The sequence below is a fragment of the Haliotis cracherodii genome, unplaced genomic scaffold, assembly GCF_022045235.1.
Source record: "Haliotis cracherodii isolate W230 unplaced genomic scaffold, xgHalCrac1.p SCAF_16, whole genome shotgun sequence".
Classification (NCBI taxonomy): Eukaryota; Metazoa; Mollusca; class Gastropoda; order Lepetellida; family Haliotidae; genus Haliotis; species Haliotis cracherodii.
In genome coordinates this window covers 9126480-9149414 of record NW_027266271.1, presented here as the reverse complement: position 1 = coordinate 9149414, position 22935 = coordinate 9126480, and the positions used below count along the sequence as shown (strand labels likewise).

Below are 22935 nucleotides of genomic sequence, written 5' to 3'. Positions count from 1 at the left end.
GTACTAGTGTCTCTTATACATATTAACATATAACATATGTCATTTTTACACTTAGATGTAAACTCAGTGTATTACCAGTTGTTCTTTGCCACAGTGAGCAATTTTCCAGCCATATCACAGGAGTTCGTAAATAATCCCTAGGTAGTAGCATGATCAACGTCCCGTGCCTGCTCGTGTATTATGATACACAATCAGTCAAGGCATAGCGCGGACAACTCGATCCCCATTTTCGTTAGCTTATACGACAGGCATTAAGTAACGGGGGCCTGTTCTGACACGGAACTTCAACAGGTATCTTGAGAAACTTACATACTGCAGTAACGGTTTAGACTTATATGTACGAGGGGCGTTCTATAAGTTTGGCAACTTTAATATAAGACCAAGTGGCTGAATATCTTTTGCACTTATAGTTTTCAATATAATCTCCATTCACCTCACTACACTTATTCCATTTGTTCTTCGAGCTTTTAGTACCACTTTTATAGAAATTCGCAGATTGGCCCTCTAACCACGCTTCTGTGGCAGCCTTTTTGTCCTCGTCGTCCTGGATGCATCTACCACGTAGGGCAGATTTCATTTGCCGGAACAGGAAATAGTCACTGGGGGCTAAGTCTGGGCTGTAGGGTGGGTGATTTAAGTGTGTGTGCAAACTTACTGAACGCCCCTCGAACATATAGGATATATATATGTATTTTGCAATATGTGTATTTTCCTATGAGTAAGCTTCATTTAACTGTTTGTGTATTTATTTATTGCTCCTAGTTAAGCTCAATGATTAGCGATTAGGACAAAATATGGGATAAACATATACTTTTCCTTTTTTAATTTATTCCTGCTTGCTTTTATCATATATAGGTAAGGCATGAAGCTGCCATGGATACCTTAAGTTTATACAGTTCTAAATGACTTGATTAGTCGGGGGGGGGGGGGGGGGGGGGGAGTTATATTTACTACGACAATGCAAATATACTATGCATTCAATTACATATGGCTTCTCAGAGACCTCGCTGATTGTGTGTTTTATGTCAAACCATTGTTCCAAGAATCATTACCTTTGTAACGCGTGACACGTAAATAAGTTATTAACCTCAATAAACTGACTTTATTATATTTACTACGACAATGCAAATATACTATGCATTCAATTACATATGGCTTCTCAGAGACCTCGCTGATTGTGTGTTTTATGTCAAACCATTGTTCCAAGAATCATTACCTTTGTAACGCGTGACACGTAAATAAGTTATTAACCTCAATAAACTGACTTTTTTCACACATCACAATGGGCACTGGACAATACAACAGATTGATTGCCTGTATTACCACACGATTGTATAACTTGTTACTACTTGTATTCATCTAATAAACGAGTATTGAAACGTTACGGAGTGCCATTTATATGCTAAATTGTAGAATGAATATTGGAGGTTCTTCCCGGCCAAATGCAACGGTCCCCAACTGTAGTGTGTGGCTGCACGTGGAATCACAGACTGCCATTGTCCTTGTCAAGTAAGCGTCTTGTGTTCGTACCTCTGTGTTGCATGTTATGTTAGTCCGAAGACCTTACAAATAAAACATAAAAATGAGTCCAATCTTTAGAAATGCTTTCATGGACACCATCTACCCGGCGTCAAGATCTTTACAGTTGATAATGTGACGCCAAATGGAACCAGTATGCAAAGGACAGGCATTTCCTCCAACGTCTCAACCCACAACCATCTGAACCGAAACACAACTTTGATTTTGTGCATTCAGTTGTTAATTCGTAATATTCATAACACTACTGTTCACTTACAAAGCTGCAAGCTTAAAACATTCGTTTTTTTGTTTACACCATCGCACTGTTACGTGATTACGGCCATTTCCACATAATTGTTATTTTGTAATAATTTATAATTGTATACAAAATGTAATTGTTTCATGGTAATTATGTGGTAAGTGAATATATGGATATATCAAACATTAGGATATTTATGAACAGTGCATTCATCATTCAAAATAGGTTTTGGTCAACAATTAAAAGTCTTCATGCAATAGCCATCCCCGAACATAATATTGACATTGAAGAATGTTAAAAACATTTCAAGGGACGGTTTTCGTCCTATTTTGGTCAAGATGAGATACATGCTGATGCATATGACGAGAGATCATACTTCCCACGATGATAATGAATTCAACGAGATAAAAGTCGATTTCTTTGTCTCTCCAATATTAGTTTCTAATAATAGTTGAATGAATATAATGAACGAACTGGGAACACATTTCAAACTGTGGTGAAGTATTAGAGGCTATGACCGCCAAAGATCTTGAAAGACGGTAGGGGCAAGATGGGAAATTTCACAGTTGACGTTTTTGGATCAGGAGTGAGTAATACCGCCACGATTCGAAAAAGACCATTCATTCACTCAACAAGCAAACTGTGTATGAGTCTCACAATGGCGATTTGAGGGAATCTGTCTTACTTCTCTTGCAGTGCCTCGCCAAGTTCATCCAACGTGTTCAATGGGGGAAAGGGATGGGCATATTGATGGCCATGTCATTCTATGGATTTGTGCTGCTGGAGGTGAGCATTGACGATTCGTGCAAGGTGAGCACGGGCGTTATCGTCCTTAAAGACAAAGCGTCGACCCACACGCTTGCAAACGGGACAACAAAGGGTGGCAGCGTTCGCTCAGTCATAGTGATGCCACCTTACACCATAACCGATCCATCGCCAAATCTGTCATGAGGTCTCAGGTTGACATTGTCTTAACGTTCATTTCGACGTCGCAAGACATGACCTCGTCTATCAAGGAAATGCAAAGTGAATCGGGACTCATCTGAAAACATGACACGTGACCAGAGACGATTACTCCAGTTTCGGCGTTATGTACACCATTGACGTCTGTTGGCAATATGATGATTTGTAAGGGGCATCACAACACGCGGCCGTCGAGCATGGAGATGAGCTGCATGTGGACGATTTCTAGTCGTCTGACCCATAACCCGCACGTCCAGCAACCTAATGAATGTTTGCACGCATTTGATTCGCCGTGTGAGCTCAATTTCGTAGAGCATGGTTTCGGATAAATCGATACTGTACTCTTTTCTTTGACGCGGGACATTTTGGATTTGTTGGTACCTGTCCCATAGTCTGCTAATCACAGACTGTGTATCATTGAAAGTATTGGCCTCTGATTTTCGAGACAATTGTAATGCAATTTTCGTCCATTTATCATCCAATGTCCATGTGCGGAAAAAAGCTTTTGCAGTGTGGGCACGCCCCAATGGATATTCAGGTACCCTATACAGAAGTAATTAAAATGTAGATATATAGGTGTGATGTTTGAGCGAGCTGAAGGGCATCCTGCCAGATGACATTGATTGTTCCTTGGTTGGCAACTATCAACATGTCTGTCCGTCAGTCGATTATTTACAAGCAGATGCGATAAAGCTATGATATGTCTTACAGTAGTGTGAACAAAATATACTGACTCATGTACATCAGATATGTGTAGTATATATTTGTGGAATATTTTATGTATGGTGTTTCTTCCTAACAGATATCTTGCTTCCACATTGCATTCAACACCTATATGAATGGGACAGATTGGAACAGAAACATGAGAAACTTACGTCTTAATCTGCTGAAAATAAACAGTGGAGAGTCACCAGAGACAGAATCTGCAAGAATATTACCACAATCCCCTTGCTCCTTGTGAACCTGTCACTACTAGTAGACTCAAAACTCCCCAACCTTCGTCTAACAAGTCACCTGGGGCAAAAACACTGATGCAAGGGTAAGTAGCCAACGGTCCAGTTGTCATGGAAGTGAGACTCTGAAGTGAGGCGGGGTGGTCGGGTAGCCTAGTGGTTAAAGCGTTCGCTCGTCACGCCGAAGACCCGGGTTCGATTCCCGACATGGGTACAATGTGTGAAGCCCATTTCTGGTGTCCCCCGCCGTGATATTACAAGAATATTGCTAAAAGCGGCGTAAAACCAAACTCACTCACTCACTGAAGTGAGGCATTGCTTCTCTGTTTTCTAATTCCGAGTATGATGAACCCAGTCCTCAGCACCTGGAGACTGTACATACAGAAAAGGAAAGGAAAAGGAAAAGAAAGATATTAGGCAAAAAAGCAAAGATTAGCAAACATAAAGCAAATATTGCCAAGTGTTGTGGTACGTAATCTGACAATAGTATAACCTTTCTAAGCCTTGACAATCAACTGAACGAAACTACGATGATACAACTGATCTGCAAATAGCATTTCTAACTCACTAACAATATGTTTGTGATGAGTATCATGGAGGTGCCATGCTTTTAAAGAGGATGGACTGTTGTAATGGCTTGCTTTATCGTTTCATTCTACAGGATATTAGGACAGTTATATATAAAGGTTATTGCTTTGGACATACATAAATGAACAAATTTCAGTGTGTGGCTACGAAGGTTACATCTTCATTTGGGATTCTTCTTCTGACATTCCTGGTCTTTCCCCTACTCCATCCAATTACTGGATGTGTTTTGATGTCAACAGTTGGACTCATCCCGCGTATCACTCGACTTCTGTGAGAAATGTGCAATGGTTGCACTACGTAAACAAATAATATCCTCAAATTCGCCTCTGTTTTATTATATCTTGCCACCTTTGTCACATGGCGAATTTTCTCCCTCGTTCAAAGTACCATTTCACTGATAGTTCTACACTGATAGTCCTTATGTTCTCAGTTGCGTGGTGGGATATTTATGTTGTCAAACCCTTTGGATTGTCGAAGAAGGCGACACAACCACAACCTTTGAGGGAGTTCATTGTATCACTGATACAGATAGCAACCCAATTCCTTTCGACCATTATCTTTTTTGGTTACAGTGGTAGAGCAACGTGTATATGGGCGTTATTTGGTTTCGAGAGAGGAGCAAGAGAATGTTCTATATTCGGTAATATTGTGCTTCTAAACGATAACAGTAAATTAGATGAAATATGTTCAACAAACTCCCCTTCCACCACAGCAGGAACAGCAATAATATGTGGAGCCATATTTTATATCTTGGCTGTTGCGGCCTGCAAGGCACACATTCAGATCCCTTGCTTTTCACTACCATTGCTGTTTTCAACACCAACAACGCTTGGGCTGCTATGGCTGGTTGAGCAGGATACCGTTCTGTATTCGGTAATATTGTGCTTCTAAACGATAACAGTAAATTAGATGAAATATGTTCAACAAACGTCTTCTTCGCCACAACAGGAACAGCAATACCACGTGGAGCAATATTTAATCTATATTCCGGAATAGTTTGCTTTAAAACGATGGTAGTAAAACCAGTCTATTCTCACGGTCTAGCACCACTCCCCTCTCCCTCAATTTTTCCGGCTTCCCCGTCATCAGTCCATCGTTTTTCCAGTGCCTTTAATTCTTTGTTAGAGAAAAGGGGACCTGTAAAATTTATTCTACAGTTGTATCATCGCACACTTATATCATGTATCGATTTGATACAGGTTATCTCATATATGTATGCTCCCCTATTCATGTATTGGAACTGTTTTTGTGACTTTGATTTTCACGCATGAGTGCAATTTTCTTGTACTTGTAGATATTTCTCATACATCGTCATTTATTCCACCTCAATAACCTCAATACATATCTGGCTGTAAATCGTTGGTGATACTGTTGGATAGCTTATGTTCAGTGCTTTATTTTGGTACTTACATCTTCAGTATTGGTTTTGTAGTAGTTTGCGGGTTTTCCCTATTTTAGGAAACACAGTTTGGTAAGCACGCCAGGCTATTTATTCCTACGGCTGACCGGGACAGCTTGTCTATTTAACCGAGGTTATTCACTCATTAGAGTGTTGAGTTAATTAACTTTTGAGTGTTAATTGGTCGCAGCTGACTTAATTTAGTGTGTATTCATCTCCGCCTCCTTCCGCAAAGCGATTGTAGCGCTACAACTATCGTGAGCCTATCTTAAAGAATTGGAGTATTTCAGTAATAACATAGTGAAACAGCATGATATTGTTGGAGAACTCGAATGTATGCATATGTTGGATGTTAACCACTTTGGTGAAACCAACGAGGTGGTGTTTGGTCCCTGGCAAACTTAAACATATTATCAGGGCCAAACGTATGGTGGCCCATAAGGGACATGGAGTCTGTTTTTCCATAATTTGATATTTCACTTACTTTTATCTTAACCTAAATTTACACGATTTGTCTTACAAATATGTGATAAATCATGTGTAAAGAAGATACTGAATCGCTGAAAAGTGAAACGATGTCAAAAACAAAAACGAAAATGTCAAAAACTAAAACGAAAATGTCCAAAACAAAGCGAAAATGTCAAAAACTAATATGAAAATACAGAAAACTTTTTCAACCGCGGTTTTCTGTGGTTTCATTTTAGTTTTTGACATTTTCGCTTCACATTTCAGCGACTCAATAGCTACTTCAAAGTACATTTTCCATGTTTTCGGTTGTTTTTATACATGATTTATCACATATTTGTGTGACAAATTGTGTTACTTTGCAAAAGGTTACGATAAAAGTAAGTGAAACATCAAAATATTGAAAAACAGACTCCATGTCCCTTAAGGGCCACCGTACAAACGGGATTGGAACCAATTAGAAAGTAGAACCAATTAAACCATCAAAACCGTAGTTATATTATTAGGACGTTTATGGATGTGTATATCCCTCAATCAGCATGACCTTCTGAACAGTGTGTGGGTTTTATAAAACACATGATGGGAGAATATTATTACTGCCATGAGCTTAGAAAAGACCGTGTGAATAAACTTTCGACAATATTCAAAGAACGGCCTTTGGTATTTTCCATTCGGTACTGCCTATTTTCATTCGCTTTGAGGTTAAGAAATGACTCATATATCATATTTGTAGGAGAAATTGTATTTAATGAGTAATTTGAAGACCAACATGTCATGGTTGACGTGTTGAGAGCCACGCACCTTCGAGTCTTAGAGACTAACTGACACTTTCGTTTGTTTTCTTTGTTTGTTGCTGCACTCAGCAATATTCCAACTATATGACGGCGGTCTGTAAATAATCCACTCTAGACCAGACAAACCATTGATTGACAGTATGACAAGCGATCCACGTAACTGGGATACGATGCCATGCAATCAACAAAGTCAGCCAGCCTGACCATCCGATCCAGTTAGTTGCGTCTTACGACATGCATACATAGGTTGCCACCTTACCCGGAATCCCTACAGGTGGAGTGATTAATGAGTACCAAGTGAACAAATGTTCTTCAGGAATTTGGATTTTATTTGGCATGAGAGTGAGTGAGTATGGTTTAACGCCGCTTATAGCAATGTTCCAGCACGGGGAATCGAACCCGGGTCTTCGGTGTGACGATCAATTATAAAAGAGATATCCCCAAAAGACATGACACACACACGTACATGCAATCTTGGACGCGACGTTAAAACCCCATTTCACCTCACCTCACCCGAAAGACATATCCCCAATGAACTCACACAAAGTGAAAGTCGATTCTTGTACTTTTCGTGTCGATAGCTTTATTTGTCTTCACATAACTTTATACGGTACATATGAACTTACAAATACATTTACATCCATTAAACAACCAACATAGTCGCGGAAAAAGTAGATCAGGCGAGGTGAAAAGTGGTTTAACGTCGCGTGAAGGATTAGTTGGCCTATTCAGAGACGTGCATGCACATACACAGTACGTGTGTGGCTGCTTGTACTAGTCCGGATTTATGCCTCTTTTATATTGATAACAACCCACTGATATACCATGCCACAGTTGGATACCCAATTCAGACACACTATACCACTCCGAGCCGGTCAATCCTTGTTTTATCCCCTTAATGCCGAGCGCCAGGCGGATAAACAACAAGTACCATCTTTCAACGTCTTTTGATATGACGCGGCCAGGGGATCGAACCACCGACCTTCTGATCTCTGGGTAGATGCCGTATCCACCATACCAGCGAGCAGCTTCCGAGAACGAGAGACACAATGAGCGAAGGCTAGGCCAACATGTCCTACAGTAACGGCATCCTGTAGGATGTAACAAATATATTTGAATACTATCGTAATTTTGTTAAGAACTTCCCTACAATTTCGTTACAGTGGTGTGTAGTACATTGACCTTGGTGCAAAGGCTTGACGTCAATATGGCCGACACGATGAAAGCGGCGGGGGAGAAAGCGTGGAGATTAGACGTTCTTCACAGTTGTATAATAAGCTGATCATTTATAGGTGATTACACAGATGTGTCGAACAGGAAATCAATAGATCACTTCAATGCTATTTACTACCACTGTCACTCGAGGCGCGGTGTCGATCGTTCGTAGTGTCCATTTCTTAGTTTTGCAATCATAAATAACGATTCCATAATTATTCGACGCCAGGAAATTCCCCAAGGGATGCCGAGGAATGTAGAAGAGGCCCGCCAGTGTGTACTCAATTTCTAGAATTCTCGTTCTAAATGGAAACGTTTAAATGTGTGGTCCATACGCTCATGAACATCATGCGCTTATTCGTGAGAGTGAGTGAGTATGGATTTACGCCGCTTTTGGCAATATTCCAGCAATATCACGGCAGGGGACACAAGAAATAGGCTTCACACATTGTACCCATGTCGGGAATCGAACGGGGTCTTCGGCGTGACGAGCGAAAGCTTTAACCATTAGGCTACCCGACCGCCCCTTATTCGTTAGAAGTTTACATACGAATTTATCTCACCATACATTGAAATACTAGCTTCTTCTGGTTTAGGTGCCGGCAATTAGTTTCCATGTAGCCCTCTCTTGAAGCCCGCTCTTGAAGCCCGCTCTTGAAGCCCGCTCATAAACCCAGCTACGAAATCAATCGGAACACACCCAGGTAACTTGCTTATCTCGCATAAGTATCGTTAAGCTGAAATGAGATACATGCGTTGTCAACCGATCCCTCTGAGCATATGGCATGATGTAACCTGTGTGTATCTCGTAGCGTTGGGGGAGGGGTACATAGGTTACAAACAGGGTACATCACACCATATACCCCTCGAGATCGGTCGACAACTTATAATGACACTAAACAGCTAGTCATATAATAGTCAGACTCCGAGCATCCCTAATGTTTAACTCAAAGGCTACTCGTCAAGGAATACTAGATCTGAGATCGACATAGATTATATACAGAACACATATATTGTGATATATTGATGAAAATAGCCGAATATCTTAATCTATATACAATGTACTACTGTATCGTTTTGTAAATCGGGGTGGGGGGGGTGGGGGGGGTGGGGGGGGGGGGGGGGGGAGGTAGCGGGGATTGGCGACTTGTTTGCTCCCACCTTTAACAGTGACTACTAATCATTTTTCTGAAACATCGATTCCTGTTGTATGAATTTCACGGCAATAGCGATACTTAGTGTAGGATTCAAGAAACCATTTTGCACACATCGCCATAATTGGCCCGCAATTCGTTTCGAAGAGTTGTGTCCCTTGGGCACGCCAGAAACCTATGAATGTGAGTTAAAATCCCGACTCGATCTTATTATGTTTCTAGGATTGTCATCACCATGCCGTGCTCGTAGGTGTCACCAAAGAGGTGAACGTGTGAGACCTCCATAAATTCAGGCTTTACCCACTTTACCCACCAAGGAGCCCACAGTCAAGGGATTGCGAAACGTGCCCGATTGTGATAACATGCCTGGTGGTAAAGTGGTGAAAGAGGCCTTGGATGGGTGACCGCGTTTCGGCAGCTTGGCTCCTGAGAATGTCTAGGGTTTTGGTCCTGACCCACACTGTAACACATGCGATGTCTCTTTGGGCAGGCGACTGTAAAAAATGTGCCTCTGTTCACACTGCCGTGAATGGGTACCCGGTAGGGTGAGATGGCAATGTGGTTGTAACCTTTTATCGCCTCACGGGCAGCTTTGAATGTATACTCCCCAGGGAGATAAGAATGACTTTTGAGTGCACACTGATCCATTGACCAGCGCTTTGGGACCAGTCTCACCTTAACGCAGCTCCCACGCGCAAACGTCCCCCTAACGGAAACTCTATATAAGTAAGCTGTTATTCTCTCACTCTTGACAAAACATAATTGTATCCACGTGTTTCATCTGATCTGACATGGACGATGTGTGTGTTGCTCTCTGGTTCTACTATGTAAATAAATGTACATATTAAATAGAAAAAAATTGCATAAAGCAGAGTCGATAGTAGGATTCCGACTATATCATGAGCATGTGAATCACTATCAAATAATGATACCAGGTGTTCGCGAAAAGATGAGCGTACCCTGTCCCACCGGTGGCACCAATCACAAACACATGCAAAGGCAAGACAATTGTTCACCTGAAAAGACGCGGGAACATTGGTACAAAGCCCATATCTTGTGTCTCCCCACCCATGATATTGCTGGAATATTGCTAAAACCGGTGTAAACACTCACTCACTCACTCACTCACTTTCTATATAACAACGCTAAAAGTTCCGACTTTATTGAATTTAGAGCAACTCCTACCATAGATATGTTATGCTTTGCAAAATGGTCGGAGCGTCAATCCCTGAACTAGGAGTGAGAAATGAGGGCATTTGTAACTCGTACCATCAAATGCATCACTAACTCTGGCGACTAAGCCTCTTAATGCAAACCTTAAACAGGAACTACACTAAATGGAGACCAACCATTTGTACGTGCATAGATATTTTAACCCGAAGAACCTATGCAATGGGAGATCCATAAACAGTAATCATCATTGCTGAGCCCAGGCGCGGAGTCAGAGAAAATTGCGGAGATATTTGGTATCAAATTGGGGGTAGAGGAAGCAATTAGGACGGACTGTAGACCTATCCTTCCTTCTTGATTCTCAACCATTAATTCAATCACTAAAATCAAAGATTACGGACGTATCCGATGGAGGGCTGAGAAGTTACAGCATTCTATGCTTGCAGGCAAATTGGGAGTTTTTCTCTGACAGGGAGTTATTTCCCTTTAATTGAATCCTTCCTCCCCTTGGCAGGACACGCAGGGAGCATTCATTATTCCGGTTTGTGCAACTCGAGACCAATCAATTCTCATCTTTCAACACGGGGATCTCCTGTCACCTGCTTCTCGAGGGAGTATGGCAGACGAGATGGGACGTCGGCCGCCATTTTGATTCATCGAGTTTCATATCAAGGTCATGACCTCTGTGTCGTCTGTCCGGAACTGATTAATCATGGTGTTTCCTTGAGTAGGAGTTGTGCTTCTTTTGTAAACCCAGACAATACCCCTTGGGCGTTGATAAAACGGATTGAAACGGAATGATGAAAAAACAATCTTTGTCCACAAATCTTGTTTAAAGTGATCCTATCTTACTCACAGTGTCTTGCGGCATATTCTGGAATTTGTTTGAAACTGATCATGACTTCGAAATAGTTCGAATCTGAAACCTAAAGTAGGCGGTATTTAGGGTATTATCAGTTTCATATCATACGCACAGAGCGGGCATAAGGATAGATTGTCAGTGTTAATTTTCACACCAACCAACATAAGGCTAACATCTCACATCGCAAATATGATTTCCTGTTATGACACAGGTTGGAACCTTTGAATTTCTCATGAAATAACACCATGAACAACCAAGACAAATATTTAGACTATCGGACCATGATTTCACTGGTGGTCCTTTAATTAGGTGAGTTCCCAATCCCGAAAGCACGCCGATATGTGTCAAGAAGAATTATCACTCAAATGTGGTTCTCTTGGGATCGCGGACAGTATAATCAATCTTAATCAGCTTCTGTGTTCACAGCTCTTTTGCTCTGCCAAGGATGTAGGACTTGACATTCTGTAAGTTCAGAAAAGTCAATTGCCTCTCGTGTATTCATTATCATACGCATTGAAACTCGACGTTATAATTTCCTTTTGTGGCTGAATGTTTTTACATATACGCACGGTATTGTAAAGCGCCTCGTGTAGAGTATTGGAAAGCATTGCGCCGTGCTTTGGGTTAGTAGTTCGTTCTTCACGCCGAAGATACATGTTCGAATTCCCACATGGCTACAACATGTGAAGTCTCATCTTTGTGTTCTTGGTGATATAGGTGAAATTATACTAACTAGGTCGTAGAGTGCAATGGCATATACGCATCCCTCTGGCAAATACTACTTGTTTAAAGCCGTGCTGGGACATCATGTCCGAATGTATATTTATGTACTGTCTTCAGTCATGTGTTCAGGTGTATCATGATGTGATGCTGAATTGAGTGTTATTGAATATTGATCATATTTATAAGTCATAAGGAGCCGACCAAAAGGAAGCGTCTGCCATAAATATGATATTTGTGCAAGGTGTTTCTTAGAAACAAATATTGTGGCTCACAGTTCTAATTAAAAAAAACCAAACAATATCTGGTATTGCAGCTGTAGCTGAAATAGATATCTAGCCTCAAAACAAAACTGCTGCCATATGTCTAAAAATACGTGCCCATAATGCCTTTAAAATCATTACAATATGAACAATGATACGCGACATAATTATCCCTGTTTAGAAAGCGTCGCAATTGTTTCTGTATCTTTCTTTTAAACATGACCTTAGGTTACTCCACACGGATAATGCATTAAAAAACTATCTTTCTTTTCTTTGAACATAGACTAAGTACAAACAGACATGGCTAGTTTATTCTGTAAAGTAAAGTATTTGGGAATTACACATTTCATAATATATGAATGAAGAAGAAAACATTATATGTGTATTGGATGCCTGTTGTAGATTCGTCTAGGAGGCAACGAAGACAACTAAACAAAATTACACGGCGATCAGGACTGGTAGGGCATATAACTTTGAAAGACCACAATTATTGATAATAATGTATTTATTGGACACATGTATATATTACAGCTTGAGTGAGACTTTGGAAAGTCGCCGAAGATTTATGAGCACAGACAGCAAACAATACGACATTGTGACTAATCTGGTTTCATGTATATACATATACACAGTTTCATAACATACTGAAGTAACAAGTTAATTCAACAAGAACTATTGAGTTAAAGAGATGCATTAAATGCAGAAAATATGAAACATTCCTTTTCGCCCGTTCAATTCTAAATTTGGACACCTTACCCTCTTGCTTTTGATTGCCATTAAAAGATGGAAGAGCACGAAGCCCTAAAACTTTGTTAATGGATTATTCTTTGTCCTGAAGTTTCAAGGCTTTTTCTTGACCCTTCATCGAGCGAAATGTATATAATGAAACTGACATTATTATTAGCTGAGGAAGGGAAAATGTCTGAACGTCATTAACGTCAGAAAGGATAAGTGTGAATCTGTGCTATGCCTAGATTGAGAAAGACTACTTAAAGACATTGTATGCAAACATACGACATATAATTTTAAAAAACCCACTGAAATATACGTTTATGATTTAAAGCCCTTATACGACGTTCGTAATGTTCTTAACATTGGAAATGAATGAAACCAGATGTTGAATCATCCTTTAACATGCATGTCGTACTAATTGAAAAGTAACTGGTAGTCTCGAGAAAGTGATCAAGAAGTGACCTTCGGTATCCTTGACTTCCAGCAGAAATGATACAATTTTTATCCTGAATTTAACCTTTCGCTTTTAAACTTACCATGCATCTGCAAGAGTAAATACCATGATGAGCCTGTATGTGTAGATGGCAAAACCAACTTAGCAATAGTTAACGTCAAGCAAACACACTGGGCAATTCGGCCTATCGACAGCATACGAACATCCGACAGCTAAAACTGAAACGTCGTACATTGAATACAGTTGGGCAAAGTTGACATGTTCGGAAACGGCATTATATTTCTTTAGTCATACTCATGAAAAGGCATATTTCCAAAAATTAAATATATTTATTTTATTCCCTTAATATTGCACTGGAAAATGGAAAATAATACAACATTTCCCGAACGCTCCATTAATGTTCAGATATGAAATGCATATGCGGAAATGAAACATGTCAATGTACTTAATATGAATGACTTCTTATATATCAATGTAGTTACATTTTGGCATTCAGAACATACTATCAACATATTTAGTTTCAGTTATAATTGTCAGAAAATAGTTCATGTTTCATTTGAGCATTGGACAATGTAAATGGCAAGATCAGTTATTACTGGAATTGGTTATATAACGGTACTGTGACCTTCATGGACTAACAACATTCACAATTGTGTATACGAATGTATGTAGAGTCTGATAACAACTGTACACATTCACTACATGCGTGACTTTCATTTGTTTTATCAACAGAGAACTTTGGCGCCATCGCCATTTAGATGTCTTATTCCATTTACTTATTATCATGGCAATATAATGTAAAACATAGGTCAACTTATGAAGTAGCGACTCTTGTTTGATCAAGTTAGCAACATTCAAGGCCTCTGTAATGCTTTGAAAACGTTTTGTGGAGGACACTTCCAAATTAGACACATCACTGCTTTCAAAACGTTTTGTGGAGGACACTTCCAAATTAGACACATCACTGCTTTCAAAACGTTTTGTGGAGGACACTTCCAAATTAGACACATCACTGCTTTCAAAACGTTTTGTGGAGGACACTTCCAAATTAGACACATTACTGCTTTCAAAAAGTTTTATGGAGGACACTTCCAAATTAGACACATCACTGACACAAATTATATCCGATGCAACTCCCTATTTACACTTGTACGAGATGTGCCCGTGGTTTTTTTCAGGTGGAGAATTGCCTTGCCTTGCCATGTGTCACCTGTGGAGCAGGATACGCTCACCCTTTCGCTTACAGCTGGTATCGTCACTATGTGATAGTGAGTCATGAACAAATTCTTATGATATCGTAGGAATCGTGCAAGGGACTCCTCTTTTAGTAGACGTTTCTTATGATTATGGAAATATATTTCATCGCTCTTATTTACTATTAAAAGCAATGGGTAACGCCTCTTAAATCGTCTGGGCACATAATTCAAATCGTGATTACCTTTTGAGAATTGTACACAAATATGACAGTATAATACTAACAGTGTGATATGGCCCGGAACACATTACAACATAAATATTATATATACACATATATATACAGAACATATATACAAAATGTACATGAAATATATTTCTAACATCAAAAATGTCCTCTTGTGAAAATGAAATATCGATCTTATTACTGGATATAGAACGGTAAGGAAACATTATTCTTCATTAAAACAGCTGATTGAGTGTAAATGTAATATAAATGACATTTCTGTACATTCGCTAACATCGTTTAGAAAAGGATGCTGAAGTAATTTACACACAATCACATATGATCAAGAAATATGTTCTTATTGCATGCAAGCGTCGCACGTTAACATGACCACTCATTAACGGGACACCTTTATTTCTCACAGCGATGACGGTTTGGAAGGACAACTATTTATGTTGCGCTTATGTTCTTGTGTATTGTTTGTAACAGTGTAATATGTGTATTGACCAATGATATCGAACATATCTTGGGGTAAGACAAATACATATATAATTATAATTAAAAACCTCCACACTTAGTATTGTCATTACCTGAAAAATCGACATTATCATATTTATACACACATACAAACTTGAAGTATCACCAATTTTAGGAAATATTTACGCAGGGACTGAAATGAAAATATAGTTATGACGAAAGATTATCTTTGCTGCTCTCGGAGCCAAATGAGGCAAGTTGAGAACGACACAAGCTAAATAGTTTTACACCGTTTTCGGTTCACATCTGTGCATTAATACATCCGCAAAAGAATCTTTCTAAGTTTCAAGAGCAGGCTTCTGAAAACAAGTTAAAGACTATGGCCATATAAAGTATAGGAAATGTCACAAACGGACAATGCATGATATGAGATATATTAAAGTAGTAGCACGTGATATATCACTAGAACGAAAAGAACACTATTATGGCACATTTCGTAGGCTAAAAGACTATGTACATTACTCCAACATTATATATATGCTGACGTTTGCCATAAAACGAAAGGAAAAGAGTTGCGAAATTGAGGGTTTTTGTTTGAATGATGAGACAGATGAGAAGAAAGAATGTTATAATATATCATATAGAAAGTATTGCATTCTATGCATTTCAAACTTAATTTTTCAAACAAATCACAAACAGTTCAACTCATCTGCAGTTGATGCAGAATGCATTCCCTGCAACGGCATCCGTTGCTACAACGTCATACTAATGTCACGTGACATATTGGTGACGTAATTAAACACGTGAAAGGTGGTAATTGTTTTTGTTGTTCACTAATGTTGTTTGGAGGCCAGTTTTTGTAAAAATACAGTCAACCAACAATATGGCAAGGTGCTGAAACAAACGTGCATGATTAGCAACTGAAACAAACTTGGGAAGCTGAGTTATTTCGATCATAAAAGAATAACATACTACATTCGTTTAATATATACAAATCTAAATATTGTTCACAGACATATTTACACGTACTCCAAAAGGCGCTAAACCATACATGGGATTTCATAATTATATTCATCAAAGACGAAACTTTCTATTTAGCGTCTGTTGACAGAAACTCATAAATAAACGTTATCTTACTTGACTCAAGAGAGAGAGTATTATGAATGAGCTATCTCTACACATAATATATATTGTAATGTGATAGTTCTTTTAATAATACCAGCAGTCTACATGCGTTGGTCCATTCCTCTGTGAATGTCAATGGAGGAAAAAGTCACCAGAAACACTCTGTGGAAGTAGACTTTGCTACTTTTGCTTTTCTTCTTTTCCTATCATGAATACGTTGGAAATAACACACTTTCATTGCATATAAAATGTACATGACAGTTGTCAATGTTACTTGAAAACCATGTCAAAACGTTTGCCACACTAACTTGATACTAAATGTAAGGGTTTATAGTAGCCTGTGGGCCATCTCTTGGAATCTGTATGAAAATCATTACCGAGTGCGTTAAGGGAGCAACCATTTGATTTTCAGGGATGAGGCCGGGATATTTTTCTACAAAAATAATCAGCCCTTTTTCACTGTAACAAAATTACATTCTCCTCCAATTATAGAAAAAAATGTACCCTTTTCTTGCAGAAAGTGTGCATTTGAAGGGAAATTTTAATTCACAACTTCTTTTACTAAGCTGTCTCCTTGCGGCTTACGGAAATCGGAGCTCCTATGGCAGTATGCTGTTGTCTTCAGGCTGCACTTAACACGCGGGACGGTCGGGTAGCCTAGTGGTTAAAGCCTTCGCTCGTCACGCCGAAGACCTGAGTTCGAATCCCGACATGGGTACAATATGTGAAGCCCATTTCTGGTGTTCCCCGCCGTGTTATAACTCACTCAATCACTCTTCCGACGCCTTTGATACCAAGCAGTATTGGATTTTGTCTTTACCTTTTTTATCAACTAAATGGGTGGGATGATCTGTTGGATGGGTAACTCCAGCATCGACTCACGATGACGGCCAGAAACAGCAAGCAGGAGTCTACCGGTGATAGACCTTGCTTGGCTGGCGTAGAATGTGGCACCAGGAGCTGCTTCCGATGGTAGGAGGAATCATTGTATCTAATTGGACAGGAAGAACTGCCATGCTTAGGGCTCTGCTTAGCTTGACCAGCGAAATGTATCCCTTGCGCCAGATAAGACAACAAAGAATGAAGAAAGAAACTCAAGAAGCAAGCTTTTAGGTTGATATGCTGGAATGTTCGCCCCATGACCAGGGGCGGTCGGGTAGCCTAGTGGTGAAAGCGTTCGCTCGTCACGCCGAAGACCCGGGTTCGATTGTGTGAAGCCCATTTCTTGTGTCCCCCGCCGTGATATTACGGGAATATTGCAAAACGCGGCGTAAAACCATATTCACTCACTCGCACCATGACGACCGTAGTGTCGGTGAACCTCCGGGAGATGAGTGATGTATGCAAGACTGCTATCATCAACAACGAACTCTGAAGATTGCATGTCAAAATCGCAATGCTACAGGAAACACGCCTGGCAGTCTATGACAATCCGTATGAGAAAGACTACACGTTCATTTGACTGGGTAAAGAGCTAATCAAACCAGAACGCATGTCGTCAGCTTTGTTGTAAAGAACTCACTGTTCGGAGTGAGGCCTGGCCCGAATGAAACGGAGAGACTTCTGATCCTCCGCCTCCTTCCATCCGACGGACCTGACAACCTCATCAGCGAGTACGTTCCTATCGTCTTCTCCACACAGGAGCCGAAGGAGGAGTTCCAGTTCTACGACCAGCTCCAGACCGTCATCATAACGATCACAACTCAACAACTCAGCTGCCATTGCTTTGCGGTTTCAATACAAGAGTGGTACACGGTATTAGCTAGTTGATTGAAGAATGACGACTTCTGGAGCTATGCACATATCACTACCTGTGCAGCACTGATTTCCGTATCGTCGAGAAAAGATCTGCACCTATCGCTATACCAAGCAGGACAATGTGCAAGCTATATGAAAACACTGAAGAAAACACCTGAAAACAGCAATAATATGCGTGAACGACTACTTTCTGCAGCTCTGCGAGGGTCATTCAATCATCAACTGAAGGTTGATAATCCAAGGTGTGTATGACGCATCAACGGGTTGAGCACTACTCAGCTCTTCTCCAGGGAAAGCAGCATCCCTTATTCTGCATTGGAAGCCATGCCAGTAATAGAGGAACTGGATGAGAAAGTGGGGGGCCTGAGCAAGGCCATTGGGAGGCTGTTTTGCGCTCAGAATGGATAGGATCCCTTCGGAAGCCGTCAATTGGGATTCCTGCTAAGACACCTGTTTGAACTACCGTGTTAGAGTTCGGAAAGGGAGTGATGCTCCAAGTCATGAGAGACTTCAACACCGTCACCTTATACAATAACAAGGGTGATAGAAGCGTTTGTTACAACTAAATTTCCTCACGGAGGATAGTATGGTCCTTGAACAGACTATAGAAACTTGCTTGATTGGGTGTATCTCGTATCGCAGTGTGGATTCAGGGGAGAACGATCTACGATGAACACGATCCTCTCAATCTGACGGTCGCTGAAAAAGTGCAAAGACCAGTAGCAATAAATCTATGTCACATTCATCGACCTCACAAGGCTCCTCAGTATGATCTAGTCACTACAAACTGACATGAAAGGCACTGTACAGTTGGACGGCTCGTCCTTGAGTAAAGCAGGGCTGCCCCTACCCTGTTTGCAGTTGTCTTCACAGTCAACAAAGACGAGATATATGTGATGGACCAAGGCGTCGAACATCCTACAGCGATCCCATCAAATTCCAACGGCTCAACCATCACAGATGCTAAGTTCAACAAGTGGATGGGCAGACTGTTCTCCACCCTCGCCAGACTGACGAAGTGCGTGTAAGAACAGCAAGCTGCCACCTCACAGCAATGTTGCGGTCAACAGAGCATGCATATTAAACACATTGCAGCGGCAGCGAATCTTGGACCATCTCCTCTAGAATGGAAAAGAACCTTCCACATGCTGAGCCTGAGGCACATCCTTTGAATTAGCTGCAGTGGTCGTGTCCAAAACACTGAAGTTCTTTCCCACGCCACGATCTTAAGTTTCTTCTCCATGCTCCAACAACACCGATTTTAGGTGACTCGGTCATGTCCGTCGACGTCGCATGGAGGACGGAGTAGCATCAAAGTATTTGTATGGCGAGCTCGTCTCCAGCAATAGGGCACCTTCAAATACGTCTGTTAGCGGAATTTGAGGTCACTGGACGTTGAGAGGAACTTGCCGAAGAGAATAAAATAAACATCTACGAAATACAGTTTGATTCTTGATTTAATTTATTTAAAAATAAATAAATGAGAACCTGTTTGTTTGAAAATATAATTGAGCCCCTCAACATTAAGAAAACAATGCTGAATTCAACTTTAATCCCACCCCCACCACTTCGAAATCAAATGGTCGCTCCCTGGCGTAATGAGTACGTAAATGTGATTTGAACTGTACTTCAATTGTCACATTTAAAAACATTTTGTTGGTGCATCATAGAAGTTGACAGACAAATGACCACTGAAAAGCAATTCGCACAATTGTCAGAGAAAAACAGCAATGAAAATTGGCAAAAAGGATAATATTCCCTTGTGTACATGCTTCACTAATTATACGATTAATTGATATCACACGAAACATGGCAAAGACTGGCTTGGCGTTAACTTCTCAAAGCATCAATAACACCAAATTGCACGCGACCTATCAATACTCAAATCAAGCATTATATCATATAACACACATCATCGCAAACCTATTTAGGATTTGTCACATCAAAAACTAATATCAGTGTAATTTTGGCACATGGTTTAATAAAAAGCTCTTTCAAACAATGTGTATGGACTATACATATATGACATTTCCAAACTTCAAACGTCAAAGCCATAAACAATTATGCAAGGATGCACCTTTGTAAATCGCGTGCATGACCAAAATAGCTTTGGTAATTGTTTGATACAATTCATACTGGGAAGACTAAATATGTGTAATAATTGATTGCTTAATGGATCATTTTACTGTCAAAAGGCATTGCTCTGTAGAATATCTGCCATATCGGCCTACAACGATAAAAAATCAGTATTATTTTTTGTTTTCATTTCCCGTATTGTATACATGTACTATATAAGATCATACACATGCATGGATGGTTATGTCACTCTACAACACAACTGTCATTTTGCCATAAAGAAACATCACATCTGACAAAAATACCCAAAGGTCAATTTTATCTAAACATGGGACAATGAATGTACCAAGAAAAGACAACTCTCATAAATCTTACTGCCAAGAGAAGACAACTCTCATAAATCTTACTGCCATTTCTCAGTCTTGATATGCATGTTAGTCTATGAACCTCCAAAGCAAGCAAAATCTTACGCCATTACTTCAGCGATAGAAGCAGAATCTACCGACTTTTCTTCTTCCACGTTCAGAACAACTTTCTTATTATATTCCACTAATAAACTGTGTATTTTTTCAAAGGTAAATCTTTCCTTTGGCTCCTGTTTCCAACTGCCTGCCATAATGTTGTGTATTGCAGTCGGGCAATCTTCAGGGCGCTGCAAGTAGATCTTTTCATCCAAAAAACGAATAACCTGAAATGAAAAATGTTTTTGGAACCTTCAAGAATGTAAATTCATCATGACTGTGACTGTAAGACAATCATATATAAATACACAAAAGCCAAGGTCCTTTCTGATACTTCATAAGACAGCCTCCGTGGTCTAGTGGTAGAGCGTCCGCCCGGAGAGCGGAAGGTCCGGGGTTCGATCCCCGACCGCGTCATACCAAAAGACGTTAAAAGACGGTACTTGTTGTGACCCTGTCTGGCGCTCGGCATTAAGGGGCTAAAACATGGACTGGTCGGCTTGGAGTCAGTATACTGTGTCTGAGTGGGGTATTCAAACTACGGCATGGTATCTCAGTGAGCTAGCACTATAAATCGGCATCAGTCCGGACTAGTACAAGCAGCCACACAAACACACACACGTACATGCACGTCGCTATATAAGTGCAATAATCTTGGACGCGACGTTAAACCCCATTTCACCTCTCCTCACCTCTGATATTTCATAAGCATGTTCCGGCATGGGATCTCTTGTAACGTCGTTTTGAACAATGTATCACAGTTATTTCACGGGGATCCAGATCACCGTGTGGAGAGGCCCAAAGTGATAACGCCTTGGTAAACCCAACCTTCACGGTCGCGGTGCTGGTAAGCAAGGGATCTTTGTTGGGTCAAGTCTATGACAAAACCCACGATCACTGTAGCTTGGCTAACGTTTACTGTTTTTTCATATTTCATTATCCACTGGCATAGTAATAGCCAAAAATTAAAACAAAATGTATTGTATCTTCTGCTGAGTGTACAAATCGTGATATTATTGGTAAATGAAATTTTAGCATTATCTTACAATACTTTTGAATTGATGTTCTTACTCCACGAAAACCAATTCTTTTATTTATTCATCATAAAGAAGGATTATAAGGATGACAAATTACGGAGGGAAGGGGTGAAGTTTGGAATCCTCCTCAGACCCTCTTCGTGTTAGTATCACAGACAGTCACGGCATAAGCTATAAAATATAGTGCAAGATAAATCACATTTAATTTTCCTCTCAGAGGCCCCCCCTCAAAAACTCACGTCAAGAGTTGTTTGGGTGTTAGAGATAGTTGCTTTAATATGTCCTGCCGACGGCTACCAAACATCTGCTTCATATGGTCTCAATGGAAACAACAGCGCAGATAATTACAGGGGTGGTGGGGTAGCATAGTGGTTAAAGCGTTCGCTCATCACACGGAAGCACCGGGTTCTATTCCCTTAATGAGCTTAATGAATTTAATATGTGAAGCCCATTTCAGGTGCCCCCCACCGTGGTATTACTGGAATAGTGCTTGAATATGGTTAAAAGCGGCGTAACGCACTCACTAACACATACTGATAACAATGGTTTCATAGGAATATACGAACTTCATGTCCTCAAAAGAACTGCATGACCAAGAAAACATGTACCGATCGAGAACCAGCCTTTTGGTTTTATCAGGAGCTTCTCACAACGCATAAACACAAAATATATTAAAGCACTGAATTTCCTGCATGACTCACCTCTTCGTTAGAATGTCCGTAGTAAGGTTGTCGACCGCAGCTGAATATCTCCCACAATACAACACCATAAGCCCATACGTCCGACTCACTGGTAAAGCGGCCATACTTAACACTCTCGGGAGACATCCACCGCACTGGAAGCATCCTGCTGCCGCCGATCTGGAACCAGAGGCAACGCGAATTAGAAATGAAGGAGAAGGGCCTGTCCATATGACCACGCTACAAGAATAACATACGGTGAAGTGTCTGAAACGTTGGCTGTGACCAACTGTTGGCTTTAATGTGTGAGCAAATAACCAAATAACATCGAGAGAGAGAGAGAGAGAGAGAGAGAGAGAGAGAGAGAGAGAGAGAGAGAGAGAGAGAGAGAG

General features: G+C 40.4%; 1 protein-coding gene across 1 annotated transcript in view; it reads right to left on the bottom strand.

Annotated features, from left to right (window-relative positions):
• Window positions 1-12859: 12859 nt before the first annotated feature.
• The window catches only part of LOC139463795 (BDNF/NT-3 growth factors receptor-like), a 68179-nt gene continuing 58103 nt past the window's right edge, over window positions 12860-22935 (bottom strand). The window contains exons 8-9 of the mRNA XM_071245109.1: window positions 22565-22723; window positions 12860-21053 (exon numbers count right to left, since the gene is read on the bottom strand). Coding sequence (XP_071101210.1) covers window positions 20832-21053; window positions 22565-22723 — 381 coding nt within the window. The 3' untranslated portion in view covers window positions 12860-20831. The remainder of the gene's footprint in view (window positions 21054-22564; window positions 22724-22935) is intronic.